The sequence below is a fragment of the Nansenia antarctica genome (assembly GCF_963989245.1).
Source record: "Nansenia antarctica genome assembly, chromosome: 1".
Lineage (NCBI taxonomy): Eukaryota > Metazoa > Chordata > Actinopteri > Argentiniformes > Microstomatidae > Nansenia > Nansenia antarctica.
Genome location: NC_137674.1, coordinates 57631378 through 57657776, shown reverse-complemented (window position 1 = coordinate 57657776; position 26399 = coordinate 57631378). Strand labels below are relative to the sequence as shown.

General features: G+C 43.4%; 3 protein-coding genes across 3 annotated transcripts in view; all 3 read right to left on the bottom strand.

The window, feature by feature from the left end:
- Positions 1–5027: 5027 nt before the first annotated feature.
- Positions 5028–9589, bottom strand: lamp5 (lysosomal associated membrane protein family member 5; the record flags this gene model as incomplete). Its single annotated transcript, XM_080550366.1, has 6 exons — positions 5028–5206; positions 6497–6685; positions 7868–7964; positions 8217–8348; positions 8671–8849; positions 9532–9589. 6 exons carry the CDS (start codon positions 9587–9589, stop codon positions 5028–5030), a joined length of 834 nt encoding a protein of 277 aa, XP_080406492.1.
- A 2832-nt stretch (positions 9590–12421) lies between these two features.
- LOC308151508 (ankyrin repeat domain-containing protein 63-like) lies at positions 12422–13134 on the bottom strand (the record flags this gene model as incomplete). The annotated part of the gene is made up of 2 exons (XM_080524396.1): positions 12422–12475; positions 12562–13134. 2 exons carry the CDS (start codon positions 13132–13134, stop codon positions 12422–12424), a joined length of 627 nt encoding a protein of 208 aa, XP_080380522.1.
- Positions 13135–17149: 4015 nt separating this feature from the next.
- plcb4b (phospholipase C, beta 4b) overlaps positions 17150–26399 on the bottom strand; it is a gene marked incomplete at both ends in the record, with an annotated part of 44207 nt that continues 34957 nt past the window's right edge. The window contains 12 exons of the mRNA XM_080550401.1: positions 17150–17218; positions 19250–19336; positions 19520–19577; positions 19703–19804; positions 19967–20142; positions 20438–20513; positions 20604–20719; positions 21869–21934; positions 22216–22268; positions 23883–24033; positions 24342–24430; positions 25503–25707. Coding sequence (XP_080406527.1) covers positions 17150–17218; positions 19250–19336; positions 19520–19577; positions 19703–19804; positions 19967–20142; positions 20438–20513; positions 20604–20719; positions 21869–21934; positions 22216–22268; positions 23883–24033; positions 24342–24430; positions 25503–25707 — 1248 coding nt within the window. The remainder of the gene's footprint in view (positions 17219–19249; positions 19337–19519; positions 19578–19702; positions 19805–19966; positions 20143–20437; positions 20514–20603; positions 20720–21868; positions 21935–22215; positions 22269–23882; positions 24034–24341; positions 24431–25502; positions 25708–26399) is intronic.

Below are 26399 nucleotides of genomic sequence, written 5' to 3'. Positions count from 1 at the left end.
TTCTATTTTGAAAAATATAAAGTAAAAGGGGAGTATAGGAGTCTCTCTTCTTCGGTCTTCAGTGGCTGGCTTCTGGGGCGAGCCCAGAGCGCTTCACTAGGCAGTTAGACATCCGGTAGAAATCTGTAAGGTTCGGTCGTTCCTGGTGCAGTTTTCTCTCATCCTAGGCTGAGTCCTGACTCACTGTAGAGTTATAGTAGCCATCGACTAGAGCTTAGAAGGTGTGCGGTGAGCGGCCGAGACTGCCTGGCAGCCATGTTGAGGGACCCCTGTGACACGCCCACAGCCCCAGGCAAGAGCAGTAGATCACAGAGCAATCACGAAGGAGAGGATGAATTTTTATGTGAGGTCTGGGTCAGTGAGGTGGGGGCTGTGGAGAAGTCTGGCAGGACAGGCTTTTATCCTATAGAGAGAATAAACATCGCTCTTTTCACTTCTCTCTTCTCACACTAACAGTGAAAATGTATTTTAGAGAAATTGTAAGTTTTTCTGTACAGTTTTGATAATTTGCAGTACTTTATTGTGTCGTAACCATTGTGATATGGGCAGTATTAAATAGAACTCTTCTGCAAAGATCTTTCCTACTGTTTATAATCCATTTTTTGATTAAGAATTTAAGAGATATCCCAAATAAACCAACCCCTAACTGTTACAAAAAATACTGAATATATTTATTATCAAACATTTGTAGACAGAACCTCCATTCAGTGTGGAAAAGGGTAATGCCAGAATTTTGTATGCTGTTTTAAAGTACTTATTTATTTTTTTGAATTGAAGGTTTATTTTTTGGTAGTGTGGCCTTTTTTCTTTTGTTTTACATTTCTAACTATCAGCAGCCAGTGATATTGGTTATATCATACAAGCAATACCCCAAACTTATTAACATGCCATTTCCTGTATTTATAGTCTTTATGATTCTGTACTTATACAGCACACATTTAAATGTAGCACAGTTTGAGTGGATTTGATTGAAAATGAACTAAACCGTTTTTCTTTACATACAATATCAACATCCTCATACTCCTATAAATTCTAAGGGCACTCATCCAAGACTACTACAGCAATATCTGAGATGCAGCTTTTGACAAGCTGATAAAAGGTCTTGTTTTCTACTCCCATCCTCACTGTCATCCTGTTCCTTATCCCACCCCAGACACAGCCTATCACTGGAACTGTGCTGCCATTCTCAATTTCTGATTGGACCATGAGAGCAGTGTAATCCTGATTCCCATATCGTTTGTACCCATCATTCACTGTGATATGTAAATATGAACATGAGTGTGTGTGTGTGTGTGTGTGTGTGTGTGTGTGTGTGTGTGCGTGTGTGTGTGTGTGTGTGCGTGTGTGTGTGTGTGTCTGCATGTGTGTGTGTGTGTGTGTGTGAGAGAGAGACAGAGCGTGCATGTGTGTGTGTGTGTGTGTGTGTGTGTGTGTGTGCGTGCGTGCGTGCGTGTGCGTGTGTGTGCGTGTGATGGCTTATCCTTGACTAATGTCAAGACTTGAATGAGTAATACTTATCTGTGGTGTTGCTTGTACAGTGATATTGCATGTGTGTTATCAGTGAAGCTGGTTTCAATTAAAAAAATCCCATCAAAATATTGAAAAGTGTAGCATGGATTTTTCACATGCCGGCATCAACCAGGAACCAAGGGTCGGAGAGTGTCAAAATAATCGTAAAAATTAAATATAGTCAAAAAAGATGCAATGAAACAGTTCAATCAGTAACCCCCGTAGAGTATTTAGTTCTTCCTTACTATCTCAACTGGAATCGTGTTTTAATGCGAACTTCAGGCACTGGATTGTCCTCCCTCTGTTGAGAGAACTACAGATACACAAATCACATGACTTCAATAATATATGAGGTTGTTTCTTTTCTTTCCTTGAAGCCCTTTTCCTCAGAGGCCCAATAATGGGATATTGATTTGGTTTGACCCAGGAGAATGAAACTCCTTTCTCAGAGGAAGACACCTTCACCATGGGGGCAGTAAATAAACCTGCAATAAACACAACTACTTTGGCCAGTTTGGCTGTAGACCTGTAAGGCTGATTAGCGGAACCCATCCCACAAATCATTCCTTATATAAACCCCTCAAAAAAAGTTCGGAAACGCTTTTCTTGTTGATTATTCCTCCCCTTTAATAATACCAATTGGTATTGTATTTTATATCGTTGGAAAGCCTGATTGGTCACCTTTATAATGAGGTACAACTTGTAAGGATCAAACATTCATGGAATGAGTAACACAGCTAAACGTGTGGGTAGCGGCCCAAAAACTTTTGCCAAAATCCCCTGCAATATTCTTCTGTTGGTATTCACTCTCGTTTTGAGCTTCAAGTGCTGGCAGGTGTATGTCAGTCACAGGTGTGTGACTGGCACCTGAATGGCACCTAATTGACAGGAATGATATTCTAGGGCCAGTGGCGATCCCATATCTCCAGAATCTGGGACCTAACTCCATCCTCCATGATGACAATGCTCGCCCCCACAGAGCCAGGATCATCACAGAGCACCTCCAGTATTTGGGAGTGGATAGGGTGGAATGGCCTGCCGTGAGTCCAGACCTCAACCTAATTGAACACTTGTGGAATCAGCTTGGGCGTGCTGTACGTGCCAGAGTGACCAACGCAACCATGTTGGCTGACTTGCGGCAAATCCTGGTTGAGGAATGGGATGCCGTCCCACAGCAGTGTGTGACCAGGCTGGTGACCAGCATGAGGAGGAGCTGCCAAGCTGTTGTGACTGCGTATGGATCTTCCACACACTACTGAGGTCCCTGACAATGTAAAATTAATAAAGTGTAAAAATGGCCAATATGTGTTGTTTTTTCCTTATTACTGTGGGAGAGTGCAATCATCCAATCCACCAAGCAACTCAAAACGAGAGTGAATACTAACAGAAGAATATAGGGGATTTTGGCAAATATTTTTGGGCCGCTACCCACACGTTTAGCTGTGTTGCTCATTCCACGAATGCACGATCCTTACAAGTTTTACCTCGTTGTAAAGGTGACTAATCAGGCTTTCCAATTATATAAAATACAATACCAATTGGTATTATTAAAGGGGAGGAATAATCAACAAAAAAAGCGTTTCCGAACTTTTTTTGAGAGGTTTATATTTAGTCAGCAGCAGGATTGAGCTCAATTCGAATTACAATTCAATATGCCACAAAGTGAATAGAAATTCCGTTTATGAATGGAAAATTGCACTTGTTTCCCATGAGGATTGTTTTCAATTGATTATTTTCTGGACTGAGTGAATTTGAATTAGGATTGACCCCAACCCTGGTCGGCAGGGTTTCTACGCCCATTCATGATCATTACGCACCTTTGTTTCATTGTCCTTTTCACAGTAAGGGTGCAATATTAACCAATTCACTCTCTCTCTCTCTCTCTCTCTCTCTCTCTCTCTCTCTCTCTCTCTCTCTCTCTCTCTCTCTCTCTCTCTCTCTCTCTCTCTCTCTCTCTCTCTCTCTCTCTCTTTACACACACACACACACACACACACACACACACACACACAACAACAACAACAACAACAACAACAACAACAACAACAACAACAACCATAGCCCAAGATGTGTATCTGTGCAGCGCAAACCGTCTGAGAAATTAACAGCATTGGACAGAACTAGCGGCTTTGAGTTTGATGACTTGTGTCAGCAACGACATGATGCATGATGTTTGAAATGGTCAAACAAAGAGGTGTAGGTATCACGGATGCTACATTTATTTTCAATTAGAGTTGTTCATATTGCGTTTCCTCTGACTGAAGAGTCAAACGGAGAGATCAATACTCTATCTGCGCCTCGACTCCGCCACGCCGAACCGGACAGAAACATTGATCACCCGGGTCTCGGTCTCACGTCTCTGCCGCTCGTCTCATACGCGCGGATAAGACATAACAAGACAAATCATTTGAGTATATGATCATAAATATAGACCAACATTCATTAGCTACATCTGTCATGTTTTGCCAATATTCTGTTTTCTAAAAAGGTTCCTGAAACTAAGCCTATTACAATACAACAATGTATTATATTTGAGGGACGGATGAACATAGTTACAGTAGCCCGATTCCTGTCCATAAAATGCCTGCGCCTACAATAGCCAATTGGATGAACGAGTTTTAAAGTAAGCTTATGCAATAGAAAAATGAAATTATGAATGAAATAAAACAGGACCTGCATGTTAAGGATAACTCCCGTGAAATTTATTTCAGTGAATAGAATACTGCACATCAACGTTTGCATCACCATAGATTTTATGCATAGTCTTTCTGAAAATATTGTATATATATTTATTTTTTTGTTATCTTAAATATCTTTACACTTTCACATTGATATACTTTCGTCTGACATTCTGATATGAGATAAATTATGAAATGTTTTCTTTGCAAGTTTTTACAGAACAGGAATTCCTTGTTTATCAGGTTTATTTACATAATTCATATTTTTCTTTATAAGTTCCAACAACTGGGATCTGGAAAAGTGTCCGTCAAATCAATGTGAACACTGCAATTCTTTTTAATGATTCTGAAAGTTGTTGATAACACCTGCACACACCACAACACGGTCCACTTTCACCACTATGATTGCATTCAAAACAAGAAAAAATGGATTTCCTATAGAAAAATTGAAACTTCAGCCAAGCATTTAACTCCGGACCTACGAGGTTCTTTTGCAGCGAATTTACAGAAACAACCGAGACAACTGGTGGAGAATGAGAAAGCGCTCGCTTGCTCGAAGTTTCTTGGCCAAAAAAACAACAAAACATTTCATACAGGACTGAACGCTAAATGTATACTGTAGTGTAACTCAACATGTATTTCTCAACTGAATTTTCGCGTAAACATTGACTTCCGTCAAAGCTTGATTTGTCACAGCCCTACACGAAAGTCCAAATTATGCGCGTATTCGGTCTCTGGAGTCCCCACTCTGCATATTGATGCTTACGACAATATTCATGTTGACTTTGGAGAGAGCTGGCACGTCGTTTAGTCGTTATAATGCGTCGTGTGCTAATGTCCTTACATGTTCTTGTACATGGAGCGGTCTCTGGGGAGCTGTGGTACTTGTTGCGCCGTCAGTTTAAGGTGGAAGTGGTAGACGGACAGCGTGATGACGATGACGAGGGCGAGAATAAAGCCGAGGATGAGCGGAAGTGTCTCCTCCAGCTGTTCTCTCTGGTCCGTGATGCATTTATAGGCTGCAGGGGGATACAGAAACACACCAAATTAGCATTAACATTAAGGGTAAAAATCTCTCTCTTCGAATGAAGTCAACTGTTACTGATGTCTTCATCTGTCAAATGAGCTCAACTGAGCATTCACACACATGCTACCTCCCCTCACACACACACACACACACACACACACACACACACACACACACACACACACACACACACACACACACACACACACACGCGCGCGCGCACCCACACACACACCCACACACACACACACACACACACACACACACACACACACACACACACACACACACACACACAGTAGTAACCTTCCAGGGTGAGTGAAAGTGAACACTTTTAACATATTCTTCATGTTTTGTAACTATTATGAGAAGCCTCTCCAACACCAAGGTCAATCAACTCTATAGGTGAAGGGTACTGTAGCATAAGGCACAGTCTAGTTAAAGCAACCTAGAGCACTGAGGCACTGGCCTGGGGAGGGGGGAGGGAGACACACTCAAGGCTACAGGCATAAAACCTGCATTGAGGACAGGGATATAACTACTCTCATAAAGTCCTAATGACCTCTCTTTCGCTCTCTCTCTCTCTCTCTCTCTCTCTCTCTCTCTCTCTCTCTCTCTCTCTCTGTTCTCTCTCTCTCTCTCTCTCTCTGTCTCTCTCTCTCTGCAGTCCTGCTCTACACACTGCAGCAATAACCCCCCAGAGAGAGGGAGAGGGGAGAAGAGATAGAGAGGGGGGGGGGGGGGGGGGGGCAGCAGCAGTGAAAAAAGCTATGATATAACTTCAACACAACTGCTGCAACCTCATCATCATCATCATTATCATCATCATCGTCATCATCATCATCATCATCATCATCATCATCATCATCACCATCATCATCATGCTGGAGCCGGATCTCTCTCTAAGATGAACAACTCAATGCACAAGAGTTGATACTATTGAGCTGGTGGTTGGTAGATGAGACCTACTGTAAAGTTACCCTGCTTGACGCAGTGAACATGTCTGTAAGAGAAGCATACCCTACCAGAGGCTTGAGTCAGGGTTAGGATGTGTCAAGAAGAGTTCTTCTGTACATACAAGGGGAGGGGAGGCTGGTGGAGGTAGATATCAGAGGGAGGGCACATTATAATGCTTGCAGCGGAATAAGTAATAGCATCAAACACATGAAACACCATTCCTCATTCCATTACATGCATTACAATGAGCCCGCCATCCGATTCCTACCACGACCAGCCTCCCCTGGTGCATGCGGACTGGGAGAGTGTGACAGTAATCATGTACCTTCACTGAACATAAAGTCTGAGTGGATGTCGAAGGGCTGGATCTGGATGTCACTCATGGTGACAGTCACGCCCTTCTGGTGGTCAGTGGAGATTAGCGTGAGGGTCTGCTGCGCCGCGCAAACATACGACTGACCAGCAGGGGTCACTAGGGCGGAAAGACGGTGAGAGCTGGCGGTGTGCTTCCCCGCTAGAGAGAAATACAATGAGATACAAATGTGGAGGTTAACACACAGAGGACAGAGGTTCATCGAGGAACAAGGAATAAGACTCTCTCTCTCTCTCTCTCTCTCTCTCTCTCTCTCTCTCTCTCTCTCTCTCTCTCTCTCTCTCTCTCTCTCTCTCTCTCTCTCTCTCTCTCTCTCTCTCTCTCTCTCTCTCACACACACACACACACACACACACACACACACACACACACACACACACACACACACACACACACACACACACACACACACACACAAGCAATAATACACAAAATTCTCATTTGGTTAGCCACATAAAATTTCGAAAACAGACTCAATCACATGGGCATAGATTGCGTAGGAAATAAATATCTTAGAAGTAGGCCAGCATATCTGGAAATAAAAGTGTCAGAATAGTGAGAATCGTAAGAATCTTTTTGTGGAGTCAAAATTCTTCAAAATTGATTTAATGAAAACACAAGGGATAACCAATATGAAAACACGGAAGATAGCCATTCAAAATCACGAAGATGGTATCACGGAGGCCTATAATTATCTATGGGCATTAATTTCCTCGACAAATTACCTATAGCCTATATTTTTACAGCTACTTTTACAACTTCCAATCACAGGATTAGCCGTATGGTAGCCTAATTCGCCTTACATTTCACCATGATCTAAAATACATTTACATTTCATTCATCATTACCTAACCATCTTTGGGGAATTACAATGAAGACATTATGGTTTAAAATAAACCATCAATTAATAGTAGGCTAATAACAGAAATTACTCATAACTGAATGAATTATAAGCGAAGGTAAACGGATACAAATGTATTCATAATTATCATTGTATTGTTATCATCAATAATGTAAACATAATAATATTATTTATTATTATTATTATTATTATTATTAATAATAATAACAATACACATGACAACAATAATAATGATAATAATGATAATGGTAATAATAATAATAATAATAATAATAATAATAATAATAATAATAATATAGGCTACACCTCGAAAAACCATAGCAACATTTTAGCCACTTAGGCTGGGGTGCAGTAGGCCAAAAACTATACGAAAAACCTTGGTAAATTAACTAAAAACCCTCATTCTAATAGCTTCAGCTTCATAGTTCCATAGAGAGCAAAAACAATGGGGATATACTCACGGTTGTACGCGTTGATGAAATGCGTTGTCTCAGAGGTGTCATAAACGAGCTGGACTTTACTAATCTTCCACACTTCATTGGCCTTGTCACGGATTTCCTACAACACACACACACACACACACACACACACACACACACACACACACACACACACACACACACACACTACACGTTATTTCCTGGCTTTCTACGACATCATCAACACTTCAACAGCAAAAAAATTAAGCTTCTTGCGTAGGCGTTCTTATCCAAACAGATTTGTACAAGAATCCCAGGCGGGTAAATGCTCCTTTAATGAATTCGTGCAGCCTAATTGCAGGGATGCGGGGATTCGCCGTGTCTCGCCCACCTTATTGAAGTAGATGCGGAGTGTGTAGGCTTTATTCTGCCAAGAGATGTGAATCTCCGCGTCCGTGCTCCCGCACTGTCCCTCGATCTCCGCGCCCCTAGGCAGTGACACGGTCGCCGTCTCCGTGATCAGCTAAAAGAAAGGAAAAGGTCGTCATGATCATCCACCTGTTCAATTCTCAACGCTATAGTCTATCACGATAACGTGTATCACACCAGGCTATTGCTGGTATGGCTAGTCGTTTTCTGAAAGTTCAGCATTTTACGCTCACATCTCGCACTATATTGAAGTTGTAACGCGTAAATCAGATATTTCTAGGCATATATCCTCGTAAACAAATAAGGTCACTCACAGTAAAGGACAGTTGAGATTTGAAAGGTTGTGTCAACCGCACCCCCCCCCCCCCCCCCATAATACACGCACACACACAGGCAACCACTAAATAGTGTCTTACGTCTATTCCATTGAGCGCGAGAACGTCGAACGGTACAAGGAACCGAACGGCAAATTCCACCATCAGGCATGTCGTCCCGTTCTCCCGAACTACGAAGATGTCTTTGTCCGGGTTGGTGGAGAGACCGGACAGGTTCTCTCCCTCCTGCTCCGCCAAAACCGTGAAGCGAGCAAGGATGCCTGCCAACGGAGAGTTTGGGTCAGGAGATAAAATAAGAATATAATAGAATAGACACTTATGGAATATAATATAATAGACACGAATAATGGAGTAATACTTTATTGCCAATTAACGATGGCTGGAACTTGTTTTAGTGCCAAAAGAGGGGTACAGACAGAACAATCTTTGCATGCATGCAAACATGCAGAATCAGCAAAACGAAGACTCAGAGTAGGCTACACAGAAGTTATTTCCCCCCAAAAGTCATGGGTGGGAGCGATACATGGCGAACATATCATATTCGTTTATCTTTTCAATGTTAAATGATGACACCCACTGAATAAACAGTATTATCTCCCAATATGAAATACAACAGATGATATGATTGTCTTTAACAGCGAGCCTTAAACACTAGCATGATTGATAATTATATTTTTATGACACTTTTCTCAAAGCGTTTCACTGTAGGCTGCATGGCATTCAGAACAGACGTAGGGGATATGAATTAGCTATACGCACAAACTCAACAGCAATATGTTCCATACACAGACACACAATAGGCATAGACACACTGACTGCAGTGTGTCACGACCGAAATATCGCATGCAACACACACACATATACACACACTCACACACACACACACACACACACACACACACACACACACACACACACACACACCACACACCCAGCGCTTACCAAACACACACAGCAGAACTCCAGTGCTGTCCAAGGTCCTGAAACCGAGCCGCTCCATTGCAATGGTTATGGGTGCTAAAATAGCTAGCTGACGGGTAGCCTGTGAAGTGAACCCGGGTAGAGAGAGATACAGAGAGAGCGAGCGAGCAAGAGAGCAAACGAGAGAGAGAGAGAGGTAGCGCGAGAGAGCGAGAGAGAGAGAGAGGTAGAGAGAGAGAGAGAGAGAGAGAGAGAGAGAGAGAGAGAGAGAGAGAGAGAGAGAGAGAAGAGAGAGAGACAGAAGGGATGCCGCTCAGGAGTCACGCTCAGATCATCGCGAATGCAGCAAATTTCCAGGTGGATGTGAGATAGCATCCGGTTTGCACTGCATTAGCTGCAGGCTTCTACGTCGTTAGACTCCCAAAAATACTAACGGTTATAAAGAGCTTCAAGTCAGCGGTGATGGCGAGGCAGAGTTCGTCCTCCACATACCAACACACACACCGCGAAACATTCACATCACGTTGCGTGACCGTGGCACGATTTTAATGAGGGAAAGAAGTTACCCCCCTGAAGTTCGTTTTTTCAACAAACCTCGCTGCATGCAGTCGCATTTAGTCCCGCAGTGCTGTTGTTTCCATCTCCGCGATTGCAGCTGAGCTGAGGTGATGTGTGTGCGTGTGTGTGTGTGTGTGTGTGTGTGTGTGTGTGTGTGTCGTTGCTCCCCCTCCCTCTTTGCTTCTGGGCAAGGTTGCAGCAGCTGCTGCTATTGTGGGTGAATGTGCATGGATTGCAGTCTGACGACGCTCTCTTACACACCACGCATGGAGTGTGAACTCAAGCGTGAGGAAACCTCACAGGTATGACGGTGCTGAACCGTGCTGAACAAGGCCTGGGCTGTCACTTCAGCCTGAGCAGTAGCGCACTGCCCTGTGCGCACACTCTCACGACTTTGTCACCGGCACAGTGCGCACTAGCATGCAGACAAGCGTCAAAAAGACATGCCGTGTGTGGACCTGAGAAATCTTAACAATTAGGATATGTAATATAATTAACATGTTAGGATATAATAGTAGACTATAGATGTGTATCTGCTGATGTTATCGCTCTTGTATTTGGATTGGACATCAGCTATAGGCACACACAAACGAGTATATGACCAAGTGAAAACTGCCTGTCAACAATCAATTTCAGCTGTGACAGCTGTGACACCAGCCTATATATAGGCCTACCACTCCTCCCCTACCCCACATCACGCACATTGAATCACCTTAGGTAGAGACCTCATAGAGTTAATCAAAATGTCACATCATGTTATATATTGTAAGTAGCCTAGCCTGCTGCACATTCTAAAGCCTCCGAAAGCCTGGACATGGTTAAGTGGTGGTTTCATAACTTGCAGAGGATTGCATGCAGTTTGACATTGAATGAACGCATTCTCATTCTCTCTCTCTCTCTCTCTCTCTCTCTCTCTCTCTCTCTCTCTCTCTCTCACACACACACAGACACACACACACACACACACACACACACACACACACACACACACACACACACACACATACACACACACACACACACACACACAATTTTAAATCACAAACGACAATTTATTTATGTTTGGGTATTTATTCACTCATTGTAGGCTACCACAATATAAAGCAAGAAAGCATGTGGAAAAAACATGAAAAGTAAAACTGTAGCCGATTCATGTTATCAAGCATGATCTGTACATTATAGGCTAACACGTACGAATCCAAGCCCCCAGCTCTTCGGATGAGTTGCCCCCCCCGCCCCTTTCAAAGAGGGCCAACCTACTTTTAGCCGCAGTGTGCGCAAACTTTTGTTCGACAATTTCAATCTGTTCCTCATTTTATACTTTATAATCAAGCGTGTTCAATCTGGGCTGGAACTAAAGCCTGCGCGCTGCTATCCAGGAGCACGGTTGGTCATTACGCATGACGCACACTAAGACATTTGAAGATTTTGCAGGCATTTAACTTGCAATGTTCACTTTTTCTGGTCATCGTATGCTAGTACTGTAGCACAGTAAAAATCTTACACCTTGCCCCTTTAAGATTGGGCTGTTTTAAAATGGAAGTCAAACTCGCACTTCACAGCGCTGATGCTGTCGATGCTGGGTGTGCTGCCCACCTGCGGGTGCCTTGTGATCAGAGGATACGTGTCCGAACGAGACATCCCTCCCGACGAAGCCATGGGATCTCCGCCACTTAGTGCACCGCAAGCGCCCTCGTCATTCCCACTGTTTTTAAACTCTGGGAAAGTAAACCGTCTTAACAATTTGTTGCCTAGTATCGAGAAGGTCGTTGAGCTCGCGACAGGTGCTGACAACTCAGGGGTTTTGGGGTTGGCGGTTGGTGGTAAGTTTCTCCACGCACTTTTGGTTTTGCGTAATAAGGACCGGTCGGGCGGTGCAGTACTGAGGACACTAGTGGGCAAACTGCACCTTTTCTGATAGTAGCTATCGTCGAATCTCCTCACACTGAAGTCAAACGTTTTCAGTTTGTCTTTATCCGACTCTTCTTTCCCACCTTTGTTGCTTGGCATGGGTGTCAGCAAGATGCCGAGGGGACTGGTCGCAGAGGCGGTTGACGCACAGCTTTTGGACGAGGCTTTGGCCGGACGAGGCGAATAAAGCACTGACATCTGACGCTCAGACCCCCTGATCAGAGGGGGGAGGTGACAGTCAACGCTGGTGAACTTTTCCCCGGGTTTAGTGACGTTGCAGACGGAGGTTTGGGTGTTGGTGGACCGAGGGGGCGGTTTAGGGGTGAGGACACCAGAGAAAACCAGCTCATGTGGGGATGAGGGGGAGCAATTATTCTCAATGTCAAACTCTTCTATGGAATCCATTGATTGTAACCGACTTTTTAAGATCAAAGAATGTCTTCTACGACCAGAAGCTCTTGCAAGCAAAGTCCCGTCCACTGCCGTTGAACTGTCGCTTTGGGGGCACGCATGGAGAGCGTCATGTCGCTTAACTAACGGATCCTCGTTTACGGTAGAATCACAACTAACGTTGGAATGTACATCTCTCTGAGTGCCTCCGTCTTTCTCTCGGACTTTCTTCGCGTTATGTGTGAGCGCAAATAAGCAGTCCATGTGGCCAAGATACTTTGCCACCTCCACGGCCGAATTACCAACTTTATTCTGTCGGTCTATCTGAAGTCCCAGTCTCTTGAAAGCTCTCACTAAAAACTCAACGACCGGAGAGTGACCAGCCACAGCAGCATACATCAGCGCGGTATTCCCCCATGCGTCGACAATCTCTGGGTCTGCGTTGTATCTAACCAGGATCTTAACCGCATCCACGTAACCCTTTTCACACGCGTAACTCAACGCCGTGCGTCCGCTCTCGTTTTGACAGTTTACACTGGCACCTCTCTGCAGCAGAAGCTCCATAAACTTGGATCGTGTCTGACACTCGGGTAAGAGAACAGAGGAGATGAGGGGAGTCTGTGCGCCTTCCGTTTTGGAGTCGATAATTTTCCCATCCAGCGCGTCGAGAATGAACCTTGCCAAGTGCACCTTATCCTTCGACATGGCCTCTAGGAGGATTTTGGTACCTGTTTGTCCATTGGACGTCTCTGGAATCTTCAGCATGATGTTGAAACAGAATACAGTTTTATTTACATGAACAGATGAGGCATCCTATGCTCAGGAGCAGGTGTGTAACCTCTCTCCCAATCTGATGCTCACCGCAAAAAAACAAACGCCTCGCAACTGCTTTATAGTCATGGAAAGCCATCGAGTTGCCAGGACAACGCAAACATGATTACCTTACTTTGTTCTGTTTTCTAATGGAAACATTAATAGCTTAATTATGATAAGGGGCTTCAGAGAGTGAGCCGCCTGTGCGTGAGTGGGTCTGTGGACGTGAATTCATTTAGCGCCTGTTGAATGTGATTACTGGAACTGGAACACGGGCACAGTAGACCTCTGTTCATCGTCCACACTTCTCATTGTTAGATGAAGAGGCGCGTGGGTGCTTAACCCCCTCACTCTCACTCAGTTGTATACTCATTGAGCAACTGTTGTCTGAAGATGTGTAGGCCCATGCCATGACCTGCAAGGGCCTAAAGCCAGACCTCACTATATCCAACCACTGTTTACATGGTAACTTGGCCGGAATGACAATCTGCTTCTGAATTTGTCAACCCATTTGTAGCTGTCATGCCAAGTGCCAAAAAGCAGAATCAGACTGGAAAATGGCATGGTGGAGTCATATACCAATTCACAAAAGGACTGCAGCCACCAAACTCACAACTGGTGCCAACTCAAAGAATGAACCAATGGTGGCATACTCTGGATGTGCTCTGTCTCCTTTGGTAATTGAAATACACACCCAATCGACCCTAGAACAAAAAACCTTTGAAGATGACTGCTCCTGTTCACACACACATTTTTCTCAAACTTGTAAATGAGTTTATCTCCCATAGTTCTCCAAAAACTGCTGTGGTAACAATCAAACGTATGTGAATAATGAGCCACAAGATTCTGTTCCATTTTACACCTGGATAGTTTATTGGTACACATACTATAAAACAGTATTAAAGGAGCAGGATAACAACAGTATTTTCATTGCTAGAAGTTCAACAATACAATATAAATACAAAAACACGCACAAGATGGTCCGTCGACAAGCTACAGCTAAAATAGAAAACAAAACAAAAAAAAGGATATCGAAATCGAGGAAATCAAAAGCGACATTGTTCTGCAAAAATAAACTGCTTTTCCGACAAACTAGAGCGAGGGTTACATGTCGTCGCACAACAGAAACATTCAACTAGTGCAAAAAAGCCTCTAACAAACATAATATAGTCTTAAACTACACACTATATTTAATATATAATATATATATTATATGTATATTTATTTATATATCTTCATATAAATAACCCCTTATTTTGGCATTTATCTTTTGTAAAATAATTTAAACGTCCTAGCAGACATTGAGTGGCACATTTTGAAAAGCGATGGAATAAAATTTAAAAGCACTTTTACTCGTATAATTCTGCACTAGATATGTGGTGAGAGCATTGTTGTAGTGTGTGGTGCTAGAGGATGGACTGAAAGAGAAAAGAGGAGAAAAGAAATGAGGACCCAGTGGTTCATATTTATCTTTCCCAGAAACCAACATTGCCGCACTATCCGCCCTTGATTGACAGGATAGCTGTTTAACACATTTGGTCAAAAGCAATCAACTACATACATTCCAGTATATACAATAGTAACTCTTCTACCATTGAGTGTATTACAGAATAAAACAGCAGAATAAACCTTTAAAAGGACAACGTCTAGTGGTGGTTTTCACTTATTGTGTATCACAATTCTTTTTATGGTCAAACTTAAATGTGTAATGCCATGCAGCATGACCACCTGACCACTCAGCTGTCTACTGTGTGTGAACACAAACTACAGTACCCATGATTACTTCATAACATTGCTCCCATAATGCAGCTTGCTGCAATGGCCACCGTTCCAACACTGTCATCAAGGCGGAGACAGGTGAAGTTTCCCCTAACCACAGTTCCAGGGTCAGGTTACCTTATCCTCACTGCTGACCTAAACCAACAGAAGGATGAGAACATAGCTGATGACCTCGTAACAGTGGTTAATGACAACTACTACCTATTCAACTGTTACTATGGCTGAGACACAGAGGTATGAAACCAGTCCGTTTTTACTGTATCCAGTTTCCCAGACCAAAACCACTTAATACTTGATGTTCTTACATCGTTTGTTATTTACTTCAATGGCCAATAAAGTGGCTCTCTGCTGCAGCTTTCCTTTATCATTGGCCATACAACTACTAATGATTATTAGTGCTGAACTGATAAAATGGACAGTGAAGTGGCACCACATTTTCTGAGGTGCTACAGTAACAGACATGCCAGGTGCCTATATGGCCACTAGGGACATTAGTAAATGTGTAATAGCCATGTAATAAGTTTGTAATAAGCATGTTATTACTGTACCTAATCTCCCCAGACCTCCTGCAGGCAATCAGACTAGCAGGGCAATGACAGGGATTAAAACTGAATGGCTGAGGTATGGTAAAAAAAAAAACAAAGCAACGAAGAGAGCACTTCACTTGAAACAATGCCTTAGTTACTCGGAAACAACAATGGAGACGTGCGTGACTTACATTAAGCTAACTTCCTTATAGGGAGGGAGGGGTCTATAAAAGATACACTACACCGGCCGCCATCGTACCAAATGTGCTGTTGAAAACATTTCCACATTGATAGCTGTCAACAAGATGGCTATACTGAACGTACAGTACAGGGTCATTGTCATGGTGTTTCCAAAGCATACTGCATCTCCTGGTTATTTCCTAAGTCGTCATGTTAAACTAGAAAGGCAGGGAGTGCACTCGTGATGATCCATCCCTGCTCCCTCTACATTTACCCTCTACAGACTTCTGCGTGTGTGAGAAGTAGCAGCCTTGAATGAAGCCCCCCCCCCCCCTCTTTTTTAGAAAAACAAAACAAAAAAGAAAAGAAGAGGATTAATATAATACATTTCTAATAAAAAATGGTGCGAAAGAAAAAGCTGCAGTGTAGGACTAGGTGACGTAGGGCTTGTGTGTCTCCTCCATATAGCCATCTGACGTTTTTTTTTTTTTACATTCTTATCAAAACACAGAAAAACCTAGTGCACTGCTACATGTTCCACATGGTTTATGAAGGCCTACCACATATAAAGTGCTCAGGACATGATTCAACTCTTGTGTAGCATACAGTATAATCCACATATTTGTGCTGACATAAAAATCAACTAATATATTATTCTTCCACCGCCATATCTGGTGCTGTTATATTTTTCTTTTAACCTGGTACCATAAAAAAAAAGTCAACAGAAATCTCTTACCTCCGGCTTCTGCCGTCATGACAACAGAGCAGAACAGAACAGAAAGACTAATGGGGGACGACTGATCGTGAGTGTGTGTGCGTGTGTGTGTCAGTGCAGGGAGTACTTATTTCTACTGCCACTATAATTTAGAGAAATTACAAGATGATTGAGGTGGTGTGAAATGCTGCTCCCGGGCGGAGTCGGTGGTGGAGGTGGAGGTGGACTTTGGGGCTGTGTGTGTCCCTCAGGTGCTCCTCCCCTTCTGACAGCATTTGCTCATCTTCCTGTCCCGTCTCTGCTCTGCACCAATGGCTCCACAGTAACAAGGGGTTGGGGGTGGGGGGGGGGGTGGGGGGGCGTGTTCTCATAGGGCGAAGGGAGAGGGTGATAAAAGGGATGGCGGTTGTGGGGACAAGTCTCTCTCTGGATGGGTGTTGGAGTAAGAGAAGTGGTGGGGGGGAGGTGTTGGATGTGTGGAGATGGGAGGTAGGATTTGAGTCATAGGATGCCGGGTGAGGGTGTGTGTGTGGGGGGGGGAATCATGGTGATATCACAGGGGTGGGAGTGGGGGCACAGGAGGACAAAGGGTTCAATTTCGGGTGATGGGGTGTGTGTGTGTGTCTGTCTGTGTGTGTGTGTGTGTGTGTGTGCGTGTGCGTTTCAGGGGGTGTGTCTCAGTTGGCCGCAGGGAGGGCGGAGCGTTTGCACCATGGTGGCTGGTCTGAGATGGTGCGTGTGTGTGTGTGTCTCTTGTCTCAGTCGCTCACACCACTGTGGCTGGCCTGCGGTCCATCTCCTCCTCCAACTTCACCATCTGCTGCATGTCCTTGGCCTGTGAGGAACCACACCACTGCGTTACACACACACGCACACACATACACACACAAACGCACATGCACACCCACGCACACACACACACACACACACACGTGTACACACACACACACACACACACACACACACACACACACACACACACACTACGATTCCTAACTCAAGGATCACACATAGCGGCGTGAGTGATTATTCCGGTTCACCCATATAAAAAGGCCAACCCCGCCTCTCTAAATGCTGGTATTCAGGAACAGTGTTTCAGCATATTGTGCCATTTTCCACTGTCAGGTTCACTCAGTGCAAAGCTGCGGGAGCTTTTTGCTTAGTAATGGGCTGTGAGTCATAATGATAAATGACTCACAGTAGACAGCTCCTGCTGACACCCTAAGTGCTGCATATTAAAAGGTGGGCATTGGGTTTCATAACACAAAGAAAAAGCTTTCTCTCTCTCCCTCTGTTTATCTCACCCACTCTCTCTCTCTCTACCCTGTTCTCCTTCTCTCTCTCCATCTCTGCTCCCCTTTCCACAGTTAATATAGTTCCTCTGCTATACTGAATGAATCTAAACAGACTATACCCATTTGTTCTTTTTTTACTTAAGCCCGTTCATGTCCTTTTTGTCTTGTCCTTTTTACAGATCTCTGGAGCATCGATGGATGATACGGTTCACTCAGACAGACAGTTCAGATCCAGGGCACTACATCACCATCAGTGGGGTGTAATGGACTCTCCAGAGTGACCCCCCCCTCTAGTATCTACACTATCAAGGCTGAGCAGATCTGTTGAACTGGATTCAAGCTACTGTCTGGCTGGCTGACATATAGTCTCCAACGGTGTTGTGGTCTGAGCTGCTGTAATGCCTGAATCTATCTGATGCCTGATCTATCTATCTATCTATCTATCTATCTATCTATCTATCTATGCATCTCTATATCGATCTATGTATCTATGTATCTATCTATCTATGTATCTATCTGTCTATCTATCTATCTATCTATCTATCTCTATATCTATCTATCTATCTATCTATCTATCTATCTATGCATCTCTATATCGATCTATGTATCTATGTATCTATCTATCTATGTATCTATCTGTCTATCTATCTATCTATCTATCTATCTATCTACCTATCTCTATATCTATCTATGCATCTCTATATCGATCTATGTATCTATGTATCTATCTATCTATGTATCTATCTGTCTATCTATCTATCTATCTATCTATCTATGTATCTATCAATCAATCTCAATCGATCATTTGATCTATCTATCTCATTTATCTATCTATGCATCTATATATCTATCTATGTATCTATGTATCTATCTATCTATGTATCTATCTGTCTATCTATCTATCTATCTATCTATCTATGTATCTATGTATTTATCTATCTCATCTATCTATCTATGTATCACGTTTAGGGGGATCACATTGAACGTGATCTTGGGTCTGCAGAAATGAACCCCCGGAATGTATTCATTTGGAGACAGGCAGATGAAACACTGTGATTGTGACTGTGATTCACTGTTCACTCTTGTTGGATCCATCTCGTTTAGACAGTAGGAATCCTTAAGACAACAGACTCCAACAAACTGATCAGGGACACCGAGGTTGGAGAGTTAATAGGGAGACATAAAAAAAAGATTGATAGAGGGATTGTAGTTTGATAGAAGGAATATTGAGAGAGTGGTCAGGGGTCAAGGTGTTAGGGGGTTAGAAGTAGGGGCAGTGGGAGGAATGGAGCCGCCTACCTTGACACTTTTTGTTTGCATGGTGTGATTTCAAAAGCTGTGACAAAAGAAGCAAATAATATTTCAAAAAAACGGATGAAAGTGTTCATACATGTTACATACATGTACAGGCAATGAGAAACAGCAAGACAACGACATAAAACACTACAATGGATGTCGCCCATAGACACTGATCACAGGTCAGATTTGCATTCCCCCACCCCCCTATGTGTTTCAGGTTAGGATTGGAGGGGATGCAGGGAGGAGGAAGCTGATCCCAGATCTGTGTTTACCTGCTCGTTGAACTTGTCCAGTTTCTCCAATTCTCCGTTCTGAGACTTCTCTAGCTGCTCCATCTCCTTCTGATGCTTCATGGCCAACTGAGGAAGCGAGAGATACGGTCACGGTCATGGTCAGAGAGAGATACGGTCATGTTTAACATCTCAGGACCGATGTTTGATAAGTTAATAAGTAGGTGAAAAGACACCATGACCAATGAAATGCACTACTAAAAAACAAAAACAAACAAAAAAAACAGTCATCTGAAAAACCAGAACACAAACCCTTTTTCTTTCTTCCAGGAATTTTTTGGTGTTGCTGCTGTTCAACTCTCTCACTCTCCTGAGAATGGAAGGAGAGGGGGAATATGTGACAGATGTCGTGAGCGTTATGACACCGTTATAACAGCATTATAACAGCGTAACGGATGCATAACAGCCTACAGGATGCCACTCAGTCTGACCCACCTCTCTCTCTCTGCCTTGTTTTTGATGCTCTTGTCTTGGCTGATGGCTTTGCTGTTCTCCATGGAGGTCTTCGCTTGGTTGGCACGCATCTCTTTGCTTTGTCTGGGAAGCGGATAACGACAGGTTATATATGTGTAAATAACACACCTGATCAGCTAGGAGTCGGCCAGACAATATCTACCCATTCCCATCATTGTGTGAATCTGTAGAGTGTGTGTGTGTATGTCTGTGTGTGGGGGGGGGGTCTGTCTGTGTGTGCCACACCGATCATGGATGAGTTTGAGCTGCAGGGTTTGTTGCTCCTGGACACTGGACAGTAGCTTCTTCAGGTGTTCACACTGTTGGGTCACGTGACTGTCCTTCATCTCCTGCTCCTCCGAGCTGTGAGAGTTGATCATCTCTGACCACTCCTTGGTGTGCTGCGCCGTGATGTCCTTCACCTGAAGACACACACACACACGCACGTACACACACATAGAAATATAGATCCTGTGAGGCAAGGCAGTGTTACGTAGAAGTCAGTGGTAGTTAGTTCACCTTAGCTTTGTGGTCGGTAGTTAGCTAGTTCACCGTAGCTTTGTGGCCGGTAGTTAGTTAGTTCACCTTAGCTTTGTGGTCGGTGGTTAATAAGTTTACCTTAGCTTTGTGGTCGGTGGTTAATAAGTTTACCGTAGCTTTGTGGTCAGTGGTTAGCTAGTTTACGTTAGCTTTGTGGTCAGTGGTTAGCTAGTTTACCTTAGCTTTGTGGTCGGTAGTTAGCGTCTCAAACTTAATCTCCGTCTCCTTCTTCAACTCCTGACAGTTGTTTTCCCTGAGAGACAACAGAAAAGCACGGATCAGCTGTAGGTCTCTTCGTGGTGGAAGAACCCAGGACGGTCAGAGGTGTTTAGGATCTAGTTACCCTCGCTTCTTGATGGCCTTCTCCAGCAGTTTCTCCTGCATTGACTTGTCCTTGTCATGTAGAGCGATCATCTTGTCCACCTGGGTGCAGTGGGACTTCTGCATCATGTTTTGGTCCTGGGAGAAAGCATATATGTACAACACAGAAGTCAGTGCTAACTCATTATCAGATACACTGACAGGGAGATGACAGACCAAATGCAAAAAGAAACTACATCTGATGATGACATTTAAATGTTTTTTTAAATAATAATTGATCATAACCATCTGAGTATCTACTGTGTCTGAGCATTGAGCAAATCCAAAAGTCATACATTATATCACAGTTCAATTGTTTCAATATGTCTATAATGGTAGAACAACAGAGCAATCTTACATTAGACTGAATTCATCCAATGGCTGGGTCTGATTGTGACGGATGTTACGCAACAGGAGTCATATTCCTGAAAGCTTTGTAGCTTAAGTAGTAGTTAATCTTTCCTCACAACCCAGCCACAAAGCTGTGAGATAATACATATTGTAAGAAAAAATAACGCACATCCTCCTGTCTTCGGTGCTGAGCTATAACTGACAGTGCAGTAATATTTAGTACAAAACAAGGTAGCCCGCACTCACTTTTCGTTGCTCCAATTTTTATTTAGCAAGCAGCAAGTAAAAAAGACGTTTCGACCGTTTCGAAACGTCTTTTTTACTTGCTGCTTGCTAAATAAAAATTGGAGCAACGAAAAGTGAATAATACATATTGTAAAAAATAAACGTTTGGTCAATTTTCTGTTCATGAATGAACTAAATTCGTTAGGAGAAGGGTGGGCCTGGATTTTCAGCCAAGAAGCTTTTGTGAAACTGAGCCCAGGTCAGGTGAAAGGACAGGTGAAAATCAGCAAAGACCACAGATCAAACATCTATTGTAAACAGACAGACAGGCAGCTGCATAAGAAGAGGCTTTTATGACTGAACTCTAGCCAACCCCAGACCACAATGATCATTACAAGAGGGGGGAGAGAGGGAGAGATGATATCTTAGCAAGTCTAATATCAGATTGTCCACTCTGACAAGATACACTGTGTGTGTGTGTGTGTGTGTGTGTGTGTGTGTGTGTGTGTGTGTGTACTGGGTGTGGATGGAGGCGTGAAACAACAGTGAAAGATGAAAGGATGGACCACTTTGTCTCTCATCTCTCTCTTTATCTCTCTCAGGATCGGTGGCGAACCACCTGGCAGTCTTAGCTCCGCAGCAACAGTTACAACACCAGCAACAACAGCCCACCTTCGAGTGTTTCTTCTTCAAAGAGTTCAGCTCCTTCTGCTGCTTCTTAATCAGTTTAAGGTACGTCTGGGGGGGGAAACGGAAGATCCGATTATGGAAAGAATGAGAGAGAAAGAGAGAAAAGATCTAAAGATCCTAAATCAAAGGACACAAGGAGTTCAGACAAACGCACACGTCACTGAATCCTTTCTTACTCATACATTGAATCTGTCACTGCTCTGGGTTAACAGTCACACTGCTGTATCTTGTCCCACTAACTTTAGGGCCCTTGTGGATGTGGGGTTAGGGTTAGGAGGTCAGGGGGGTTAGGATCTTCGGGGCACGGTCGTCTGTATCGTGCGTCTTACCTTCATCTGTTTCAAGTCGTCGATGTTAACATGAGGCACGAGCGCGTTTGTATCTACAAAGGGGAGAAATGGAAAATGACTCAAGGATATGTTTGAGACAGGTGGGTGTATCCTTGTATCCTTGTGTGTGTGTGTGTGTGTGTGTGTGTGTGTGTGTGTATGTGTGTGTGTGTGTGTGTGTGTGTGTGTGTGTGTGTGTATGTGTGTGTGTGTGTGTGTGTGTGTGTGTGTGTATTAGGGATGGACGGTTTTTCGGTTAAACCGAAAACCGGGGTTTATAAAAATAGAAACGGTTTTTTATCAAAACCGTCTGAAACCGTTTTTTTTTTTTTTTTTTTTTTTTGGAAGAATAAAATAGAATAAGAATAAAACTGGAACATGTCACATGTTTGTCGTGTGTGAAAATAACAATGATATAGTCTGAATCTGCCGCGCAATGAGTGAGAGGTTTGGTCAGTTGTGAAGAATAACTGAGGATTAATATCTAATTGGGATTATATTTAAGGGTAACGAATCACTCTATGGGAAAGATAGTTGCCTTCAGTTATTGGTAGATAGGAAAGGTTTTTTACAATTACTCGCTTACATTTAATAAGATCATTTTCGCTGCTCTCTGTAAAGCGCATTGGGTCACTTTTGTGAGAAATGCGCTATAGAAATAAAATGTGATTTGATTTGATATCAATCAATCAATCAAACTTTATTTATGTTCTATAGCACAAATCATGCATTGAATGTAACTCCAAGTGCAGTATTTACTAAACCACAATATAATAAAACAAGAGCTATACGGATCAAGAGTGTTTGTGCACAGCGCCACTGTGTGTGAAGGCGCTACTGAAAGTGATGACAGAACGCATGTCTAAGAAGATACGCGGTCACTTAGTGACGCAAAGGTAGTTCTGTATTTATCTCTATCTGTATTAGTACATTTATTTTGAAAGCTCTATTTTGACAGCTCTACCATGGGCACTTTTATTTTGATGGGGCATTCTTTGTTGATTGACTTACGACAGTTCAGGACGAGTCAGTCTCGCGCATGTGGTTTTTATGAAAAGCTTTAAGTATGTTCACTGCATAATTCTAAGTCTAATATTTCAGTGATTATTGAGCAGTATTCAAATATTTAAATACATTGAGCAGCAGCTGAAACTTTGTCTAAGAACCAAGATATTGAGAAAGCAGTTCATTCAATGAAGACGCTGTTCCAAGAGATGATCTTCCGTGCAGGCGTGCACCATGGATCAGCGGAGCTGGTGTGTTAAGTGTTCATGTGTTTTCATGTATGGTGTAGCTTACAAAAGTCTGCCTTTCCACTTATATTTGTGAAACTAAGTAGCCTAAATGTGTTGCGACTGTGCTTACGGTGTTTTAATGGTGTTCAACATGAGTGTATTGTAGCAGTAGGGCTCAATTATTTGAAATTGGCGCTCTTTTTAAAAAAAAAAAATGTGCACTTTTTTTTTTTTTTTTTTTTTTTTTTACTGTATTTTTCGGTTAACCGGAAAACCGCGGTTTTACTCTCTGACGGTTTTTCGGTTTCAATAATTGGAAACCGTCCATCCCTAGTGTGTATGTGTGTGTGTGTGTGTGTGTGTGTGTATGTGTGTGTGTGTGTGTGTGTGTGTGTGTGTGTGTGTGTGTGTGCGTGCGTGCGCGTGTTGCACCTTTCTTGGTCTCTGCTGTGTTGTTCTGGGCAGCCATGGAGGTCTGGGTCGGGTCTGAGCTGGTCTGTGGCGTCACGTTGGCCTTCACCGTGTTCGTCTTGCCTTTCTTGTCGTTCTTAGAGCTCTCGTTGGGCACGTCCGCGATGTCACTCTGCACCGAGGGAGGGAGGGAGGGAGGGAGAGAGGGAACAGGGGTGACATTCAAATTGCTCACACAGGTCACGAAAACAAAACAAATCATTGGCATTTTATGTCGATGAGGTGGTTGTTGTTTTTTTTCGTTCCTGAGAGCATTTACATCATATAGAGTTGGTGACACTTATCCGGTCAAAGGATAGAAAACACAAAAAGAAGATTAAAAAAAAAAGCATTGAAGTTATATCCAGTATGTGTATGTGCTGACTTGCAGACCTGTTTCTATTAAACCTGGACAAAATGCTATCAAACAAGTGTCTGTACCGTATCGATCCCCAGCGCCCTCATCTGGTCGGCTCTCTTTTCTGCGATGGACAGGAACTTCTTGGGGTCCGACAGAGCGTCCACGATGGCTGGAGGAGGAGGAGGAGGAGGAGAAGTAGAAGGAGGAGGAGGTGGACAAGATTCACACTGAAGAGTAAATACACTGTACTGGTCTGCTGCTGCCTATGGCTTGGTCTAAAACCGGCTATTTGAATGCCTCTGTGCTCCAGTGTGACTTTAATGAACTGGAATACGCCTGTTATCTCAAAACAAAGTTCCCTTGTGGATATAGATACAAGTGATCTTCGGTCTTAAGACGCCGTGGCCAAGAGACAAGGATTGAGATGAGGTGTTCTACTTGGGAAAGAAACAAGCAGGTAGACATTAAGCGAGATGTGTGAGTGTACGCTGTGAAGATAGGAGAATGATACTCGCATTCTTTGGATTGCAAAGACTCACACACGCACATGATCCAATCATAATGGCTGTAATAACGGTCACCGGAGCATTCCCCCTGGCTTTGCTTGATGACGTGATGACGATGAAGTCAAATGTCTTGTGTACTTCCCTGCCTCAGAGTTGATTACGGTGGTACTGCCATCATCACCATTTGCTCCATACCATTACTCAGATGTAAAGAGATACTCTCTCTCTCTCTGTCTCTGAAGACCCTGAGAGAAAGGAGGGACGGGAGGACAACCAGTTTGTCTTCCATCTCTCCTCTTCTCCCTCTCTCTCCTCTCTTCCTCTCATCTCCCTAGAGGTTCCAGCATCCACTTGACTACCATGAATAAATCGAAAGCAGAGATGAATTCGGGCCGTGAGTGTGTGTGTGAGTGAGTGTGTTGGTGCCCATGTGCACTGGTAAAGGCCAGCTGAGAGAGGGACAATGGTGGCTCACGGGTCTCATCTCTCCTGATACACACCCACCCACCCACCCACCCACCCACCCAACCACTTCACTGTTCTCTGAGGGGCTCTCTCATTAACAAAGCCTACAAAAACATTAAGGTCTATTCACAGTCGATAATAAGGTGCCCAGGTCTCAAGTGTTTATGATTCAGGAGGTGAACAATGTCAACATGACCTTTGAGATATTTCGAGTTCTTTGATACTTTAATGTGAACCCCGAATAAAACATAAAAAATGTGTGTGTCTCACCTCCGAATCCTTCGGGCACGTAGGTCTTCAGTACTATGTTACAGAAGAGGGTGGGTAGAGAGAGGGGCTTGTTCCCTTCGTTGCGTAGGGAGATGTGTCTGTAGCCCGCCTGCAAGCCGTCCAACGGCAGGATCCTCTGACCTATCAGCTTGTTGTTGTCGTCGTACACCGCTATACGCAGCACGGCTAGGTCTGGTAGAATCACCTGGGAGTGGGGGAGAGAGGGAGAGAGAGGGAGGGAGAGAGAGAGAGAGAGAGAGAGGGAGAGAGAGAGAGGGAGAGGAAGAGAGAGAGACAGAGAGAAAGAGAGAGAGAGAGGGAGAGGAAGAGAGAGACAGAGAGAAAGAGAGAGAGAGAGAGGGGTTAAGATGAATTCCTTCATCACTGGTATGACTCAACAACGTGTTATCAGGACTCCCAAGACTGTACTGGGATCCAGGTAGGGTTGGACAGTTAGTTAAACCAAAAACCAGGGTTTCTAAAAATAGCAAAACATTTTACCAAAACGTTTTCATTATTATTTTTTAACATTTAATCACAACGTCATAAATTGTTATACTTAATAAACGCCATAAAAGTGTGTGGTTGAAGATGCTATGAAAGTGATTTTTGTAAACAATGTCATTTGTCAATAAATTAACATGACAGCTTCTCAGAACGGAGACTGAAGCCGGGTACACACATAAGGATTTTCAAAATCTAAACAGATTTTTAATCTGAGACAGACCCCACACATGAAGATAAAAAATCTTGGATTGAACAGCCTTGATCGTATTGTCTGTGGTGTGCGCCGATATTCCCATTTCAGCACCCCACATACATAAAGATTATCGTTACAACAGTCTAGAGTCTCGTTCCCCAAGCCAGAAATCTCGCGTGATCAAACATGATCTAACG